The sequence below is a fragment of the Panicum virgatum genome, chromosome 1K (assembly GCF_016808335.1).
Source record: "Panicum virgatum strain AP13 chromosome 1K, P.virgatum_v5, whole genome shotgun sequence".
NCBI classification, from domain to species: Eukaryota; Viridiplantae; Streptophyta; class Magnoliopsida; order Poales; family Poaceae; genus Panicum; species Panicum virgatum.
In genome coordinates, this window is record NC_053136.1 from 998276 (window position 1) to 1014937 (window position 16662).

The 16662-nt window shown below is 42.8% G+C and overlaps 3 protein-coding genes and 1 long non-coding RNA gene across 6 annotated transcripts; 3 read left to right on the forward strand and 1 right to left on the reverse strand.

Annotated features, from left to right (window-relative positions):
• Positions 1–1732: 1732 nt before the first annotated feature.
• On the forward strand, positions 1733–10626 carry LOC120694576 (mannosyltransferase APTG1-like). Of its 3 annotated transcripts, none has more exons than XM_039977849.1 (15): positions 1733–2024; positions 2169–2246; positions 2336–2391; positions 3039–3209; positions 3489–3590; positions 3707–3789; positions 4177–4271; positions 7659–7776; positions 8196–8300; positions 8402–8724; positions 9023–9304; positions 9401–9581; positions 9703–9854; positions 9978–10140; positions 10332–10626. In XM_039977849.1, exons 7-15 carry the CDS (start codon positions 4234–4236, stop codon positions 10416–10418), a joined length of 1449 nt encoding a protein of 482 aa, XP_039833783.1. In that variant the 5' UTR covers positions 1733–2024; positions 2169–2246; positions 2336–2391; positions 3039–3209; positions 3489–3590; positions 3707–3789; positions 4177–4233; the 3' UTR covers positions 10419–10626. The 3 variants fall into 3 exon arrangements, with proteins under 3 accessions (XP_039833783.1, XP_039833856.1, XP_039833718.1); XM_039977922.1 differs by having other exon boundaries at positions 3499–3590; XM_039977784.1 differs by lacking the exons at positions 1733–2024; positions 2169–2246; positions 2336–2391; ... (2 more) ...; positions 3707–3789; positions 4177–4271 and adding an exon at positions 7137–7497.
• Positions 1965–3870, forward strand: LOC120647589. The gene is made up of 5 exons (XM_039924428.1): positions 1965–2024; positions 2169–2246; positions 2336–2391; positions 3039–3148; positions 3707–3870. The coding sequence occupies exons 1-5, from the start codon at positions 1965–1967 to the stop codon at positions 3868–3870; spliced, it is 468 nt and encodes a 155-aa protein (XP_039780362.1).
• LOC120694819 lies at positions 4278–5086 on the forward strand. Its single transcript, XR_005683674.1, has 2 exons — positions 4278–4462; positions 4602–5086. It is a non-coding gene; the product is annotated as an uncharacterized LOC120694819 (long non-coding RNA).
• A 1059-nt stretch (positions 10627–11685) lies between the features above and the next one.
• On the reverse strand, positions 11686–15436 carry LOC120694755 (wall-associated receptor kinase 2-like). Its single transcript, XM_039978035.1, has 3 exons — positions 14541–15436; positions 14272–14445; positions 11686–13028 (listed from the first exon to the last, which is right to left on the reverse strand). The coding sequence occupies exons 1-3, from the start codon at positions 15412–15414 to the stop codon at positions 11869–11871; spliced, it is 2208 nt and encodes a 735-aa protein (XP_039833969.1). The 5' UTR covers positions 15415–15436; the 3' UTR covers positions 11686–11868.
• Between the last annotated feature and the right edge of the window lie 1226 nt (positions 15437–16662).

Genomic DNA, 16662 nt, shown 5'->3' on the forward strand with positions numbered 1-16662 from the left:
TGCCGTGTGCTACGACGGACGGGGAGTCCGGTAGCAGTTTTAAAACCTGAACTCTGTGTTACTGCAAAAACTGATTTCTAAAAGGTTTTCCGTAAAATAAACCCCTGCATAAAATGTCATTTTCTGCAAATTAAACCGTAACCTTATCCTTGATTTACCTATGCATATTATTCTGTTATAACCCCCTCCGTGGGTGTGGTTGGACTTGCTGAGTACGTTTGTACTCACCCCACTCTTACTTTTTACAGAAGAAGACCCAGACTTCGTACCAGACGACGCCGAGTAGGGTTATCGTTCTACACCCAACCTTGCCTGTGGAACCGGCCCTGTCGAGATGCCTCCGCTGTCGCAGTACTCTGAGTCCGTGGTAGACCCTATGTGGTTCGCGGTCTGGTGTTATGTCGTAGCCTGGTTAATTATTATTATCATCTGTATCGAGTGTCCTCCAAGGTTTGTACGGTTTTGAACCATCTGATGTAATAAATGTGGCATCAGCCTCCTGTGACTGGTGCTTTGTATCACATTTAAGTCTTCTCTTATGAGGGGACGCTTCACCGGGGTCCCGGACCCCCACATACTATCCGGACCCCTCAGCGGGGAGGGAACAGACACCCCGCTTGTGGGGGTCCGGAGCCGCCACATGTACGGCGCCTCCTTTGAGCTATAAAAGGGAGACGCCCGTTAGAGAAGAACCCAAGTCCAAAACAGAGGCTTGGAGCCAGAGGATAGACTCATACACGGACCCAAGAGCAATACAACTCTCAGTGGACGTAGGGTGTTACGCTCCGGTGGCCCGAACCACTCTAAATCCTTGAGTGTTCTTGTGTTCTTGCTCCATGAGTAGATCTGGGTAATCGCTAGCTCTCCCCGAGTAACCTCCCTCTGGGATTAGGCGGGTGCATTCCGCCATCCGGCGGTGGCCCTCTCCTAGAGCCACGACAAACGTGCTGCAATAGAACTAAATGAGCAGCAATTGAAGAACCCCTTGTGGAATCACGTTGTGCTTTCTTTCGTTTCTTTTCATCAATTAGTGGCTTGATGTCTTTCTTTCCAGTCAGTGGCGGATGCAGGATTGGAGGCAAGGGGGGCTGAAACAATAGAGATGTTGATTTGTGTGAAGATTTAATGGTGATTTGGAGGTCTTGCTATAATGTTTTACGTGTAATTAGGGGAGCTTGGGGAGCTTGAGCCCCCTAGCCCCCCTCCTGTATCCGCCCCTGTTTCCAGTTTCCAGTATGATGTATCTGGATGTCGTTGAACTCAATTTAGTTGTTCTCTAATTGTAGCCTACTAGTGTTAGGCCACTGCGACTATGTTGCTGAATATCTATGTGATATTTATATATAATTATTAATTATCTTAGTCGTATTCCCGTATCGGTATTTTTTTGGGAAAGTGCGTATCCGCGTATCCGATACGTATGAAATCTCTATCTCTACTAGTATACTATAAAAAGAAGGTAAGGGTCACTTTTTTTTCCGGTTCGCATCGCTGCCCTTCGTTCGTCGCCGCCCGTCGTACGTCGCCCCCTCGGCCCCTCCTGTCAGGTTCAAAAAACATCGCACCCTCCACCCCAACTCCGTGTCCTCACGCCCGCTCTGTCCCCGGCGCCGCACGCCGCTCCGTCCCCGGCCGTCCATCCATCCCCGGCCGCCGATCCGCGCCGTCCCGGCGGCCCGTCCCCGGCTGCCGATTCACGCCCTCCCGGCCGATCCGCGCCGTCCGCCGCGCCGCCCCTCCATCCCCTGCCGCCGATCCGCGCCGTCCCCAGCCGCCGTCGGAGTTGCCACTGCACCGCCCCGTACCCGGACATCGCCGGGGTCGCTACTGCGCCGCCACCGGCGTCGCCGATCTGCTCCGTCCCCGGCCGTCGGCAGCATCGCCACTGCGCCGCTTCTACCTGATCACAGCTCCACATTGCTCGGCAGATCAAACGAACTGACGACTGGAGCACTCGCCAAATCATGCCGCCTCCCTTGCTCATCCTCTCTCCTCCCACGATTGGGAACCCCAGGCAACCAAAAGTAAGCAATCCCCTTCACAGACACCTCTGAATTTTGTGGGATTTCTTCCACCAACGAGGTCGGAATTCTCTCCGCGGCTCATCTGCCTAGCTCTGAATGCTGCAATTGGGGATGCTGATTGATATTGATTGTGCGGTTGTGTAGAGGTTGGACGAAGCTCATAGTAGCCCTGGGCTTCACGCTGATGCGGGACCAGGGCTCGCCGAGGAGTGCGCCACCTTGGTAATGCTAGATTTTGGGATGCCTTTTGCTTTCTACTCGCAACTTGCTTGGTAAATATAGTGGCTTGTCGTTTGTGAAATGGTCTGCAGGGTGGCTGCAGCACTGGGATGGCTAAGATGACTAATGCTTATGATCTTCCTGCCAGGTATGTGATTGGATTTTATTCAATTGGGGATTGGTGCTTAAGAATTTGCAGCAGATTAGTATGAGTAGTACTCACTAATAAGATGGCTATTTGAAATATGGAATATTGTTAGTAATACGAGGAAGCATCTTGAAAGTTGAAATGTTGTTTGGCATCCTTAATAGAAGTCCATTCAGGTGTTACTGGAGTAGCCCCCCTCCCACAAGCACCTCATTTGGAAGAGTATGAATTATGTCCCTCATCATGAATGAGTTACAGCTTAACAATAAACATATTATTTGCTAAGGTGGTATCTACTCTGAAGGCACACAAATGGCACACCTGTCACAGTTAGAGGGAGGGAAATTTCTCCATCATTTTTTTTTCAACTTGGGTCAGTATCCTTGTCGGAAAAAAAAACTGTGCACATGCAGTGCACATATTCTATCAGGTGTCTTGGTGATTGTTAGGAGTCAAATGAGCGGTATTAGCGCTATAACTTAGGTGAGGTGACAGCAACTATTATTTTTGTAATTATTAAATTGCTTGAGGAAGATATGATGTGAATCAATAGGATCCACTCTGATTAGATGAATTTGATTGACCTGCATACACGAAAGCTATGCTATTCTTTGTGGTATATGCCTGAGTGCATTCCTTTATAGCAGGTTACTTCACGCCGGTCAGGTACTCAGGTTGAACCGGAACTTGTTCCCGGACAGGTGGATGGCCTCGCTCATGGTCTTGCACCGGCCGAAGAGGAACGACGCGTTCCTCAGTGAGCTTGTTTTTGGCCACCGTGAACTCCATCCAGTGCCTCTCCAGCACGTACATCCAGGGTACGGAGAAAGTGGTTCTGTTTGTTTGAAGATCTTCTGTCAACTCTTATACAACATGTGATTTTTTTCTTTCGCAGTCATCTTTGGAGAGTAGATCTGAATATCCAAAGCATTTACTTCACAACCCACTGCTAAAACAAAATGATAAAAAGAAGATTCTTTTGGCTATTTCTATTTTGTTCTCGGCCAAGTACCGCAGTCAGCTACAATGTTTCTATAGGTTTTCTTTCATGTGCTTTATTGCTCATGTTTTATTGATTTATTATAATTTTTTTCCAGTTGTGTGCAGATTTGGAGTCAAGCACATCCTGGACAGCAATGAGTTGCAGACTTCTTAGAGGCAACACCTTTATGCCCATGATTGAAACGCTTATGTATTCAGTAAGCCTGATTTGTTTAATCCATCTAATTATGTTATGTTAGCTAGATGTGTTAGTGGTGCAACTTTTACATGGTTATCTCACGTTTTCTTTGATGTGCATTATCAATATTTCTAGGTTATGGACTCATTGCTGGGGAGCTCCTTAAATTTCCAGTAAAGGAAGGAGCACCAGTTTGTGGTTGGAATGTCATCATGCAGGTGAGAACTGTTGTATTTCCTGATATGTCTCGTGATCCAGATAGAGACAAGGCTGGATTCATCTTGGATTGTACTGTCTAGCTGATGATGGAGTTAAGATAGATGTCAATTAAGATAACTCTTGCAAATTCTGCTTCAACGGTGGTGGAATGGATCAAAGAAAACAGTCAGTTGTGTTCAATGCTCTCAGTCACTCTACTGCTTGAAAAATGGGCTTATGTTCATTTTCATTGATGCCTAATTTTCATGGATGCTCCATAATTTTGTTTGGTTTATCGCTTGCCAAATTAATCACTAACTGAATTAAGTCAGATGCTTAAGCACTATTAGAGCAATTGTTATTTGTGCTGAAAAGTTAATCGACTGCTCCCAAACATATTTGCATAGGTGTCTGTTGCGGAGTGCGGATGATGGCAAAGATGGAAGCCATGGTGCAGATTTGGGATGCTTGTTGGATGCGGGAGCTTGCGGTGGAACCCATGGTGTGTACTTGACCCTGCATATCAACTGTTTTTCCATAGTATTCTTATTAAGCACCTACATAAACCTGAGAATTTTCCAACTGTCTGTTTCCTTTCAATAAAGACTTTCAATAAAGACCTAGAGAATTCTCTTATACCCTAACCTGCTCCATAAATTGCAGGTTTTTGAACTTTGTTTGCTCTCAATCAAGGTGTGTGAGCATAGCTTCCTATTATGTTTTTGTGTAGACTTTGTTAGGAAACTTAGTGGTCTGTCATCTGTCTATTACTGAAATTTAAATATCAACCTCTGGGCTGACAAGTGCTTGTTACTGTTGGAGCTTGTCGCAGAGATTGGATATGTTTGGAAGGATTTCGCTCCTTTTCTTACCATCATCATGTGGCTGCCTCTTACTTTCTCTAATTCGTGTCCATGCTATGGTATTTCATTTCATTGCTACTTCTAACATCACACAATGGAGTGTCAGCCTTCTCAGGTTACATGTTGCAAAGTGGATGCTATTCTCATACGGTTTATATTATCCATATCCAATTTTACTTGCTCAACAATGAAGGCGCAACAGCAAGCGACACCCTCCATTGATCCGCAAAGAGATTGATTTACCTTTATAGTTTTTAAACATTGTTTCAGTTAATTCTTGTATGACCGCAAGGCGTTGGCATATTGTGATTTTGTATGGCCGCAAGTAGTTTAGATGGTTCAATGGTTTCAGACCAACATATAGTGGTCTTGATTGTATTGGAATATATTATTATTGTACATGGATGACTATTTAATTTTGGTTCCAAACTCGCATCACAGAGTTTGAATACCAGCTATGTTTTTTAATCAAGCATTCTGGATTGTTAATATTCGGGTCGGATTCATTGAATGCTATTTGTAATGCACTATGAATTTTTTGGCAGCCCGTAGCAACGCACGGGCATGAACCTAGTGAAATAGTATAAATAATTAGGAAAAAAGATATTTTCCCCACCCATCACATATTCTCACTTATTTGAAGCTTACTATCCAAGGCGCCATTGACAATGACAGTTGATCAGCCATACCAAAATTATATAAACACGAGAGACTGAAAAATATTATAATGATGGCAACGACTAATAGTCGTTAGGCATGGTGTTAGAAAGGAATGAGATGAAAATAAAAAGATGTGCTAACGGTATTGAACCATTGAAAATAGGGAAGAAGGATCGACAAGGCACGGCGAAAGTAGAGAAGTGGCCGGCCAGTGGATCATCGACGTTCGGCTTGAGGAGGCTACGGTGAGAAGAGAGGAACTCGATACTAGAGAAGAGGTTAGCTATTAGGGTAGGAATGACAATGGAAAGAATTTATAGACCATGGGTTGGCATCGTTCACGGACAGTAGCGCAGGGGCTGGCATCGTTCAAGGACAGTGGCGCGCGGGCTGGCATCGTTCAAGAACAGCAGTGCGCGGGTTGGCATCATTTAAAGACATTGGCGCGCGGGCTGGCATCATTTAAAGACAGTAAAAGCGAATTAAATCTTCTAATATACTATACGTCGTGGCTCAGTTGTCGACATGTGGGCTGACATCGTTCAAGGACAGCGGTGCGCGGGTTGGCATCATTTAAAGATAGTGGCACGCGGGCTGGCATCGTTTAAAGACAGTAGAAGCAATTTAAATCCTCTAATATACTACACGTCATGATTTGATCGTCGACATGTGGGGTCCGCAGATGCCAAGACCCACATGTCTGCGAGCCATTTATAATATCAATGTTGGTTCATTTTGTCAGTTGACTGTTCGTTACTATACTTGTTCGCAAGAATATCAATGTTGTTTTTGGTTGTGGGGGGTGGGGATGTTTGTGGATGAAACAAAACATTCAATGGAAATGGGACAATACTACAATGGTCTTGTTTGGATACCAGGGTTAGAGTTAGAGTTGGCTTTTTGGAGCTCATCTAACCCTGAAATATCCAAACAGGAGGATTAGAGTTGGTTAGATGCATCTAACTCACCAAACGAACTATCCCCTCCAAGAGGTGCTTATTGGGGTTAGGTTAGGTGGGGTGTACCTTTTTCTCCTCTCTCTTGCTAGAAAGAGGTCAAATGATTGGAAATGTGCATTTATCTATCCAAACGCCTTTTTGGTTAGAGTTAGTTCATGAATACTCATAAATTAAATACTTATCTCTAACCTCTAACTTAGTTAGAGTATCCAAACAGAGCCAATAGTAAGATTGATCCCGTTGTGCTATTACTCCATCTGGTCTTCAAAGCCAACAAGCCGTTGTGCTTTTACTCCAGCTTGTGTTGTTATTATCCGGTCTTTGAAGCCAACAACCGCGCTCCATTGTGACCATACGGCATCCATCTTCCTCATTCCTCGAATCTTCACAAGCTTCAAAGCTCCTTACAACAACCCTTCTCTCTTAAATGCTATGATTGGTCATTTTCACTGCCTCAATCGCTGCTATCTTTGAAACTATCCATGTGATTTAATGATCATCAACTATAGAACCAATCCCATATGGTCGTGGAATTCCTGCTATTCGCATTTTACAAGGGCGCTTTTTCTTGAGATTTTTATTAGCTGTTGATGATTTAAACCGCAAGGTGACATTAAGCGACACAAAAAATTGTTATCAGGTAAAGAAAAAAAGGAAAAGAAGAGCAAAAGAAAGAAAATGAAAAGAGAAGAGGAAAAAAAAGTAAAGCAAAAAAGAAAACATGGGCTGTAAATGGGCCGTTTCCCATCCCCACGCAGGCCGAAAGCCCCCTAGGCCCTTAACCACACATAACTCAGCCCATTAGCCCATTTTTGCCAACACAACGGACCCAGAGCAAACAGAGCCTCGACCTCGAAGCCCAGCCGTTCGAGCCTGAGCTGGGCTGGGAAGTTGGGCTCGCCAAGCTCTCGGCTCGTTGACAGCTCGATTCCCATCCCCCTCCCTCTGCTCCGGCGAGGCGCCGCAGCGGCGCCGGCAGCGAGAGCGAAACGGACACAGGAAGCGCGCGCGCGATGAGCCAGCGCAGGCGATCTCGCGCTGCCGGCTCCCCGCCTGGCGACGCAGGCCCGCCGCCTTCGCCGGAGAAGGCGAGGCGCATCCGGCCGTGGGCGGCGCTGGGGTCGGATCGGAGGGTGCTGGCGCTCGCACTGGCGTTCCGCGCGGCCAACGCGCTGCTGGTGCGCACCTACTTCAACCCCGACGAGTACTGGCAGTGCCTCGAGGTCGCCCACCGCGTCGCCTTCGGGTAACCTCGCCTCGCCGCTGCTCATTGTTTCGCGGGCGTTCGTTAAGAGTGCGCGATCCGTTTGCCGCTCAACTCAAGGGAATGCGGTGATTTCCTTGCCAAAAAAAGGAGTTGATACCGGAGTGCTAACGCGTTTCGTCTTGTCGCGGTTGTGGTCGCAGGTATGGCCACCTTACTTGGGAGTGGAAGCGGGGACTGCGAAGTTACCTCCACCCGTTAATCTTTGCTGCTCTCTACAAGATTCTAGCGCTACTCCACCTGGATACTCCATGGTTTATGGTAATAGCTTAACCAATTTGTGGCAAGTCTAGCAGAATATCAATTGAGCAAAGGATGGTACGAGCTCGTGGAGCTAGAATTGTCAGGGAGCATGACCCCTACTATTTTTGCTGGAAACACAATTTCTTAATCGCTATCAATGGGTTATCATGTTTTGAAAAAAGAATCAAGAATTATTAGCTGGCAAATGACTTGGAACTGTGTTTGAACCATCATGTTGGTTCTGTGATACCAGCTTCTTCAGGAACATCCAGACTTGTAGTTCAATCTCATTTCTAAGATACCAAGTTGCAAGCTTAATATGAAAAGCAAAGCGTCATGAGAACCTTGTCTATTATAACTCTGGACATTCGTCCTTACCTCTCCCCTCAGCTTCTTCCTGTTCACATTTTCTTATCTGTTTATCTGTTTTCATGTAGGCAATGGCTCCACGTCTCCTGCAATCTGTCTTTGCAGCTTTTGGAGATCTATACTTGTATAAACTTTCCAAATGTATTTTCAGTGTTCAGGTTGCCCAATGGACAGTATCCTTAAACTCATATATGGATATAAAATATATGATTTCCTTAATGAGTACATAATTGCAGTGCCCTATTGGATGTCGGCCTTAACAAACTGCTTGCAGTTATTTTCCCAGTTGGTTAACTGGTTCATGTTTTTTTGCATCACACGGACTCTATCAAACAGCTTGGAGACGGTTTTGACTGTCGCTGGGCTTCATTATTGGTTTTTCGCAATACAATCTTCCAAGGGAACCTCAGTTGTTTCAAAGCATCAGGCTGCCAGTAAACAAAGTCATCCATCAAGAAAACTGGCTCTTCTGATAGCAGCCTTATCCTGCGCCATTCGGCCAACAAGTGCTGTAACATGGCTTTATGTTGGTCTGTTGGATTTTATTCAGATGAAATCCAAATGTCGTTTTGTCTTTCTCGAGGTCATTCCGGTAGGGTAAGTTATTGTTTAAATTCATGCCAAACTTTTTCAATTTTTTGTTGTTTAGGATTTGTGAATTTCTCTATGCTGTCTTATCTTTATTGTGTCTTGATTTCGTGCACTGGACATACAACAATATTGACATTTTAGAATTAGCCATTCTAAGTTCTTTTTTCCTGTTCCATTCTATTCTGCTTTTCTCTGTGTTTATTTCTTTCCTTGGCAGGACACATATTCCTCATCTATTCTGATGTCATTTTTTCCCCAGACCAATTACTATTCTATATAACCTATTTGTTTAATCTTTCTGCAGGGCCTTTGTCCTTGCAGTAACAACACTCCTTGATTGGTGGATGTATGGTTCCCAGGTCATAGTGCCACTTAATTTTTTGAAATTCAACCTCTTCTCTTCAGGAGGAGACTACTATGGAACACATGTCTTCCACTGGTACTTCACACAGGGTTTTCCATCCATGATTTGGACATTCTTACCGTTGGCAGTATGTGGAATTGTAAAGTCTCGAGAATGGAGGATTTCAGGACTAATCGCTTGGGTATTAGGGGTTTACAGCATACTTGGACATAAAGAATTCAGGTATTCACCGCTCTTGCAAGTGTACAATGTTCATGTAATCAACTAACCTTTTCTCACTATAGACATGATATGATACAAATAGATTGAAAACTGCAGATTTGTTCTTCCGGTGCTACCTTTAGCATTGATGTTCTCGGGATACTGCTTAGCTGCAATGTCACAATTCAAGCGAAAAAATCTGCATGAGAAAAGATGCCTTTCTAGGTTGCAGCTTTCTGTTATTCTTCTCATCATAACCAATATTCCAATGGCCTTCTATATGTCATTATTCCATCAAGTAAGTTTTCTCTTTGCCAATGTTGTTCTTGATTCGTGTTGCTCAATGGATTACTTTTTTTTGCTTCTCCATTATTTCCATAATTCCATTTATGTCTCATTAGCAACACTCATTGTGGCAGAGAGGAACGGAAGATGTTATGTATTATTTATCAAAAGAAGCCCAGGATGGAAGAGTGAAGAGTGTCCTCTTCCTCATGCCTTGTCATTCAACACCTTACTACTCTACCTTACATTACAATATACCTATGCGCTTTTTGGACTGCACTCCTAGGTGGTTATTTTCTTTGTACTTTGAAATGCAATAGATCTTACCTCTCATACTTTGAAATGCAATAGATCCAAGTATACTTGTGCCTGCACGTACGTTGCTGCTGACTTATTTCAATGCTCTCAGTGATAACCAAGGGACCTTGGATGAGTCAGATCGTTTCCTTACAAGCCCATCTGAGTTTGTGGGCGCGGTTTTCGGAAATTTATCTTCATTCAGTCACATTGTATTATTTGAGTCCGAAGAAAGACATGTTCTCCACTTGCTTCTGCGCAATTCCTTTCATGAGGTAATATGTCATGGTGCCTTAGGCATCATGTGCTTTTTTACTCATAGTTCAATAGACGCACATTAGCTACTGCTTTTCCTGTGTTTGTTATTATTTGTCAAGTAATATATTTTAGAGTTAGACTGATACTAACTATTGTAGGAATTTCTTGTTTTGTAATAATAGTACTCAAACTCTTCTATGGTTGGCAGGTCAGGAGATTTTTCCACTCCCATTTCAAGGTTGACAGAGACCTTCAGTCGTCTGTTGTTATTTATTCACAGAGGGATGTGTTATGATGTAGTATTGGTGTGGCAGAAAAGGGCTGTTATCTTGTCTAACAATCTCCTCATGTTTTGTGTTTTAGTTTTTCATTTCAGAAATGAGCTGTAACAATATTGATACTTCTGATATCTTGACCCTGTGAAAACGAAGATGCTCTGTTACTTTTACTCAGGTGCTTTGCTACTGCATAACAATTCATAGCTTGCATTGAGCCTTTATGTCCATGGTCTGTGTTTCTAAGATAAATTTGCAGCTTTAGTAATATTGTTGTAACTAACATAAAATGTAGGAAGTGCAGCCTTCCTAACAACAATGACAAGGGATAGCATGCGTGAGGTGTGTTGCTTCATTCATTTCTTTGTTCACTTGCTCACATACCTGCGATGTGCATAAAGAAAGGATCACACAAATTGGCAAAATTTTAAAATGGCTTCAACTTCATAAGAGTGTCTGGGTTTCTTTGTTTGACCTACATGGAGTTACAAGTTGACAATGTGCTTTAAAAAATTATATGCTTATTTATGGATGCCCTGAATCCCTGATAGTCTTGTATGTAGGCTTTTGTTAGGTGGCACAATGTCCACCATCTTCTCCATATTGACTCTTCTGATTCACTGGTATAGTGGTATATCCAGTCTCATTGCTTAGTCAAAATAGATGAATGATAAGTTAGCTTGTTTACCCACATCATAAAGTAACAGTGAGCTGATGGACCTTTCTTTCACCTTTTATGATGTTGCAGTAGAACCTAATCTTAATGCTCAGTAAGTTTGGCAAAATGTAGGTTTTATCTGGCTAACTGTGACATGGCCAAGTCTCAGAACATCCTAAGTTTCATTTATTTGTATTGTTGAATACTAGTTTCTTGTCAGTTGAAGTAGATATTACAAGGATCAATTCTTTTACAGAGAGGAGTGCTACATTTTTGGTCTTATGGCAAGTTACTGACAATTTGATACTAATTAATGTATTTGTTGTTGATTGCTAAATTTTCTTTCTGTATACACTGTCCTGTTATTCCTGCCTTACGTTGATCATACATGAAAACATTTATAGTGTTACTACCTACATATCAACTTCCAAGCTTGCTTCTATTTCTCAAAGTCTGTTTCAAGAGTAGAGTGTGCATAAATCGTTCAAAAAAGAGTAGAGTGTGCATAAATCGTTCAAAAAAGAGTAGAGTGTGCATAGTTTGGAGTTAGAGGTTTATTGCCATCACTAGTATAGTGCTGTATGGTTAGGTGACACTATCTAAATGGATTTAAGTCCTGACTTCCATGGTGTGAATTGTAATAAGCAATTCCATGACAAATTTGTGTTGCTAAACCTGGCTGGAGTACCTTCAAAATCTGACAAGTTTGCCATTCATATTGAGAATTGATGCCAAAAACAAATGTTACATGTAACAGGGTATTTATGTCAGTAAAAAAATGACGATCTATAGTTTTGGTGTTTGCACATTTATCATCTACCAATTTCTAAATCTAGTGCCACCAAATTTCCATGGCACCCAGTACTAGAAGGGTCATAGTTCGATGGGTTTTCAAGCATACATTCAGTTTCTTCACTAGCATTCTCAGTCAATTGTTCTCGCGAGGTTCTCCGTATAAATCTCAACCTTTCAGCCACTTCTGACATTAATGGCCGTTCTTCCCCCTTCATACTCAAGCAACACTTTGCAAGTTGGGCAACTTCTTGGAGCAGCTCCATTCCAACACCCAATATACTTCTGTCCAAGATAGATTGAAGTCTGCTCTCTTTCAATGCCAGAAGGAAAGATGATGCCAGGCTTTTCTTTTCTTCAGAAACATCAGAATAAATCGCTGTCTTCCTTGTAATTAGCTCTAGAAGCACAACTCCAAAACTGTAAACATTACTCTTCTCTGTTAGTTGACGCTCTTGTAAGTATTCAGGGTCTAGATAACCCAAAGTTCCCTGGACCATGGTCATAAATTGTATTTCATCCTTCGGAAGCATTCTTGATGCTCCAAAGTCAGAAACTTTTGCAATGTAGTTGTCACCTAGGAGAATGTTTGGAGATTTTACATCTCCATGAACTATGGGAGGGGATGCTGATGAGTGCAGATATGCCAATGCTTCTGCAGATTCCTGGGCAATCCTGAGACGAGCTTCTAAAGAAATGGATGGGCTTCGGTATGTGACATGTATCAGATCAAATAGAGTGCCATTTGGCATGAATTCATAGACTAACATGGGAACTTCAACTTCTAAGCAACAACCGAGAAGCTTGACTACATTTCTATGGTTGATCTGTGAAAGTATAATCATCTCTTGCACAAAATCATCTTTCTGAACCATGTTCATGATCTTTGAGCGTTTGATGGCTACTACTCTGTTGTCTTTCAGAATTCCCTTGTAAACAGTGCCATAGCTGCCTCTCCCTACTTCTCTGCTTGAGTCAAAGTTGTTTGTTGCCTGCTCTAGTTCTTCTGTTGTGAATATTCTCACTGTGTCAACTTGCTTAGATCTGATTTGCTCATATAACAGCAGGCCCCCATTTTGTTGGAAGAATCTCTCCTTTTCTTTCATCAGCCTTTTCTTCTGACATTCAATCAGCAGTGCAAAAACGCAGTTAAGCAGAAGTATAGCACATGTTGAAATACCTGCCAAGGAAAATTGTTTTAGTTATCTGAAATCTAAAGTAACATGCATTTGGGGCACTTAATTACTTGATTAAGAACAATACTTTTTCTAAGGCATAATTGCAAACAGGATCCAGTTGCTTCCTATTAGAAGAAAAGGACATGCACTAGTCTGCTACTTAGAATTTACATGTAATACCTTCAACAATAAAAAAACTAAATAGTTTTTATGTTTCATTCTTATTCGATGCAAATAAAGTGGATGATGTGAGGATTGGTTAGGGAGGATCTGCATGTAGGATCAATAATGCTTCTTCCAAGTATCGCCTAAATGTATACGCGGGAACTATGGTTACTTTTATGTGCTGATTAGACAAAATGGTTGGCTGCAGTTTTGTGTCTTGACGCTTTGATATGTTTCCCTTATATTTATAAGTGTTTAATTCACCAGCTACATTTTGTAAAGATTGGTCTAGGATTTTATGGTTATGCATATTTGATTTATCCTGATTTGAGCTGCATAGTCTTTGAACAAGTGTCAGCATATGCATATCTAATGGGTGAGCTGTGAGCAGATCTTTTCTCCTTGTCGTTTGTATGTATGCTACTACACCTTGTGATGATGTTCATGGCTACTACACCCTTGTGATGATGTTCATATCTTTACGAGTGAGCACCTGCTATGATGTTCGCACGATCTGTCATCTACTTTCAATTAAATAGCTAGGTAGGATTTGAATCTAGTTTCAATTGAAGAATTTCTTATGTAAATCACATAAAAATAATGACATGTTGATTTTCTGTGTGAAAGAGATCCATAGAAGTTATTTAGCCTTAGCAATCCTTAAAGTCTATGGTAAGTTCTTGATGTGTTTTTCATTAAGTCCTCATAGGTGTTTTTTTTTTGTTTTTTGGGTGGTGAGTGACACTTCCTTGTGTCATCTTTTGTGCTCAGCTAAATACGGTGGTAAAAATTGGAAGAGATAGTGTTGCTACAAGGACCACAGCCATGTTGGCTTGAGTATGAAAATTTTGAAAATAATGCTTACAATATTCTGTCAACACATTTGGCTTTGGCTACTAGCAAATGGAAAAGATCAAAATTCAAATGAATGTAGTTTCCGTTAAGGCTTCGGAATCTACCCAGGGCTGATTTCATGTCAGTAGTGTTTGAATATACCTGTTACCACTACATCACAATAACTTGTCTATGCCATTCTGATAATTCTAATGAAGTCTATGGAGTGGAGTATAAGGAAATTACCTATAAACATTTTTGTTAATTTAGCCTTTTCTGAGTCTGCATCTGGACTGCAGGTTGAGATCTTTGTATCTACGCTGTGACTCCCAGATGGGCTGGAACAACTGTAATGCCCTACTGTGTTACTGCAAATTCCATGGCACGGATACCGATCTGGATTTTGACATTCATTGATATCTGCAAACACCAAACAAGGGTACACAATAACTGAAGAACAGTGAATAGGTAACTTGAGGTGTAAAGAAGAAAGTGAATTCTGGAGAGTTGATGACCTTGGCACCCATCTTCCAGGTAGGGGTTCCCTTTGAAGCCGTCGGTGCAGTTGCAGAGGTACCCTGTAGCATTTGGTGAGTTGACACACTGGCTGTTCTTGCTAATGCAGGCATATGATGATATGTTCTTAACCGCTTCATCACAGGATTGGTTTCCAGTAACCCAGTCAAACACAGCAGGAACTCCATCCTTGAACTTCTCTGTTAACTTATTATCCTCGAGGTAAGAAGCCTCAAACCTGAACCAATCCTGCTCAGCGACGAAGGCATAGCTGCATGGGTCGAAACCAAGCACCTCGTAATTATTGTACCTCCCATCGAAGGTTATGTTGAAGGAAGTGAGGTTTGGCGCAATTGATGTCTGGCAGCAGCCCATGCCAGAGCACTGGCCACTCTGATCCACGCTCTGCTGGTCCAGGCACATAGATAAGCACCCTGTTGCAGCTGTATGCCCATTGTAGCCTCCCAAGAATGCAAGAGTGTAGCAACCAATGGCCGTTAACTTGTTGGCCTTGCTGGATAGTGTGAAAAACTGAGCAGTACCCGTTGAGACCCATCCATCTGTGGTGGTGCCGTTCTTGTAGTAGCACTTGGAGGTAATCAAGGTGTTGATTCGGACCTGCCCTCCTAGAAGGCTGATGTTGTAGATCTCCATTCGGCTACTTGAGTTGTGCACGAAACTGCGGTTATCCTCGCATGAAACGTCGAACCCTTGGCTGTAGTAGCAGCCAGGACCGATGCCGAAGGGGTAGGGAATAGTGAGATCGCCGCAGGTTTCTCTGCAGCCAGGCTTTGCCATCCTGGACGTGCCGCTCTTGATGGTTGCTAGCAGAAGAGTGGCTGCTAAGGTTAGGCACGGTAACACTCCAGCCATCTCTATATCTTTTCTGGCTCTGTGTTTTGTCCTATGATCCAGGTTTGCCTTTGGGAACCGAGCTATGCTTATATAATGGTCTGAACCTTAGGGCGTGTTTAGTTCCATTTTCCAAAAATTTTGGAAACAGAATCTTGGCATTTAGAAGTACTAAATGAAATCTATTTATAAAACTTTTTACACGGATGAGTTCTAAATCGCGAGACGAGTCTAATTAATCCATCATTAGAGATTATTTACTGTAGCACGACGTTGTCCAATCATGGCCTAATTAGGCTTAAAAGATTCGTCTCGAAATTACACCCGGGGGTTTTAGAATGAGTTTTGTCAGTTATCCATACTTAAGACTTCTAATTAGTGGTCAAACGTTCGAAATTACTGTAGCGCGGCTATTTTTTTGGAATTTTAAGGGGAACTAAACACGGCCTTATTCTTGCTTGTTCTACTATTGCGTTGCCACCAGTCAGAGCAGAGACTTGGTCAGAAGAATTTATCAACCGCGTTTGCTGTTTGGTGTTTGGTCTTGAAATTGCAATGTCTACGAAAAGAAATGGTGAGACAGTTTCATAGCGCCCACAAGATTCGTTCTCCATGTGCTTTGCGTCGTACTTGGCTCATCCAACATACAGTAGATCCTAGAGGAACAGAATTGTCTTCCCACCCTCACATACCAAGTTTTCTTTTGTGCTCATATCCTGCTAGATTCGTGAAATTAATTCTTTGTCCTTTTCAGTCGATGTGTCGTCTTCAGCCACATGTGCAGTTGTTGACACGGTGATAGCATAGCAGCTCGGTTTAACTTTTTTTTTTTTTTGATTTTTCAGCACTGTGCCACTCAGCATCGTGGGAACTGGGACCTAGAACGAAGAAGACTTTCTCGATCCAGCTTATTTTGGTCTGACTTGGTCTTCTAGTTCAGACATCAGACATTGCTCCTCTCCTCTGTACAGATGGGCTTGATGCCTGCACTAGATGCAAATGAAGCGAACATCATGCAATGCAACCGTGGCATGTTATGTTTAAAGTTTAGCAAGCAAGCAGTTGTAAACTCGTAATTGCATCATGGATTGCTTCACGATTTTACGGCCTTGCAGCGCTGAAGATAAACCAGGACGCGTCATTGTATCATGTCAAGTTTTGCCGTTTCTCCTACGGTACCAGCCCCAGACGACGACTGACTCCAACACGGCAGCATCCGGTCTTGGCAAAAGACACGGCCCGCCGGCTTCGATGATAGAGAAACATAAA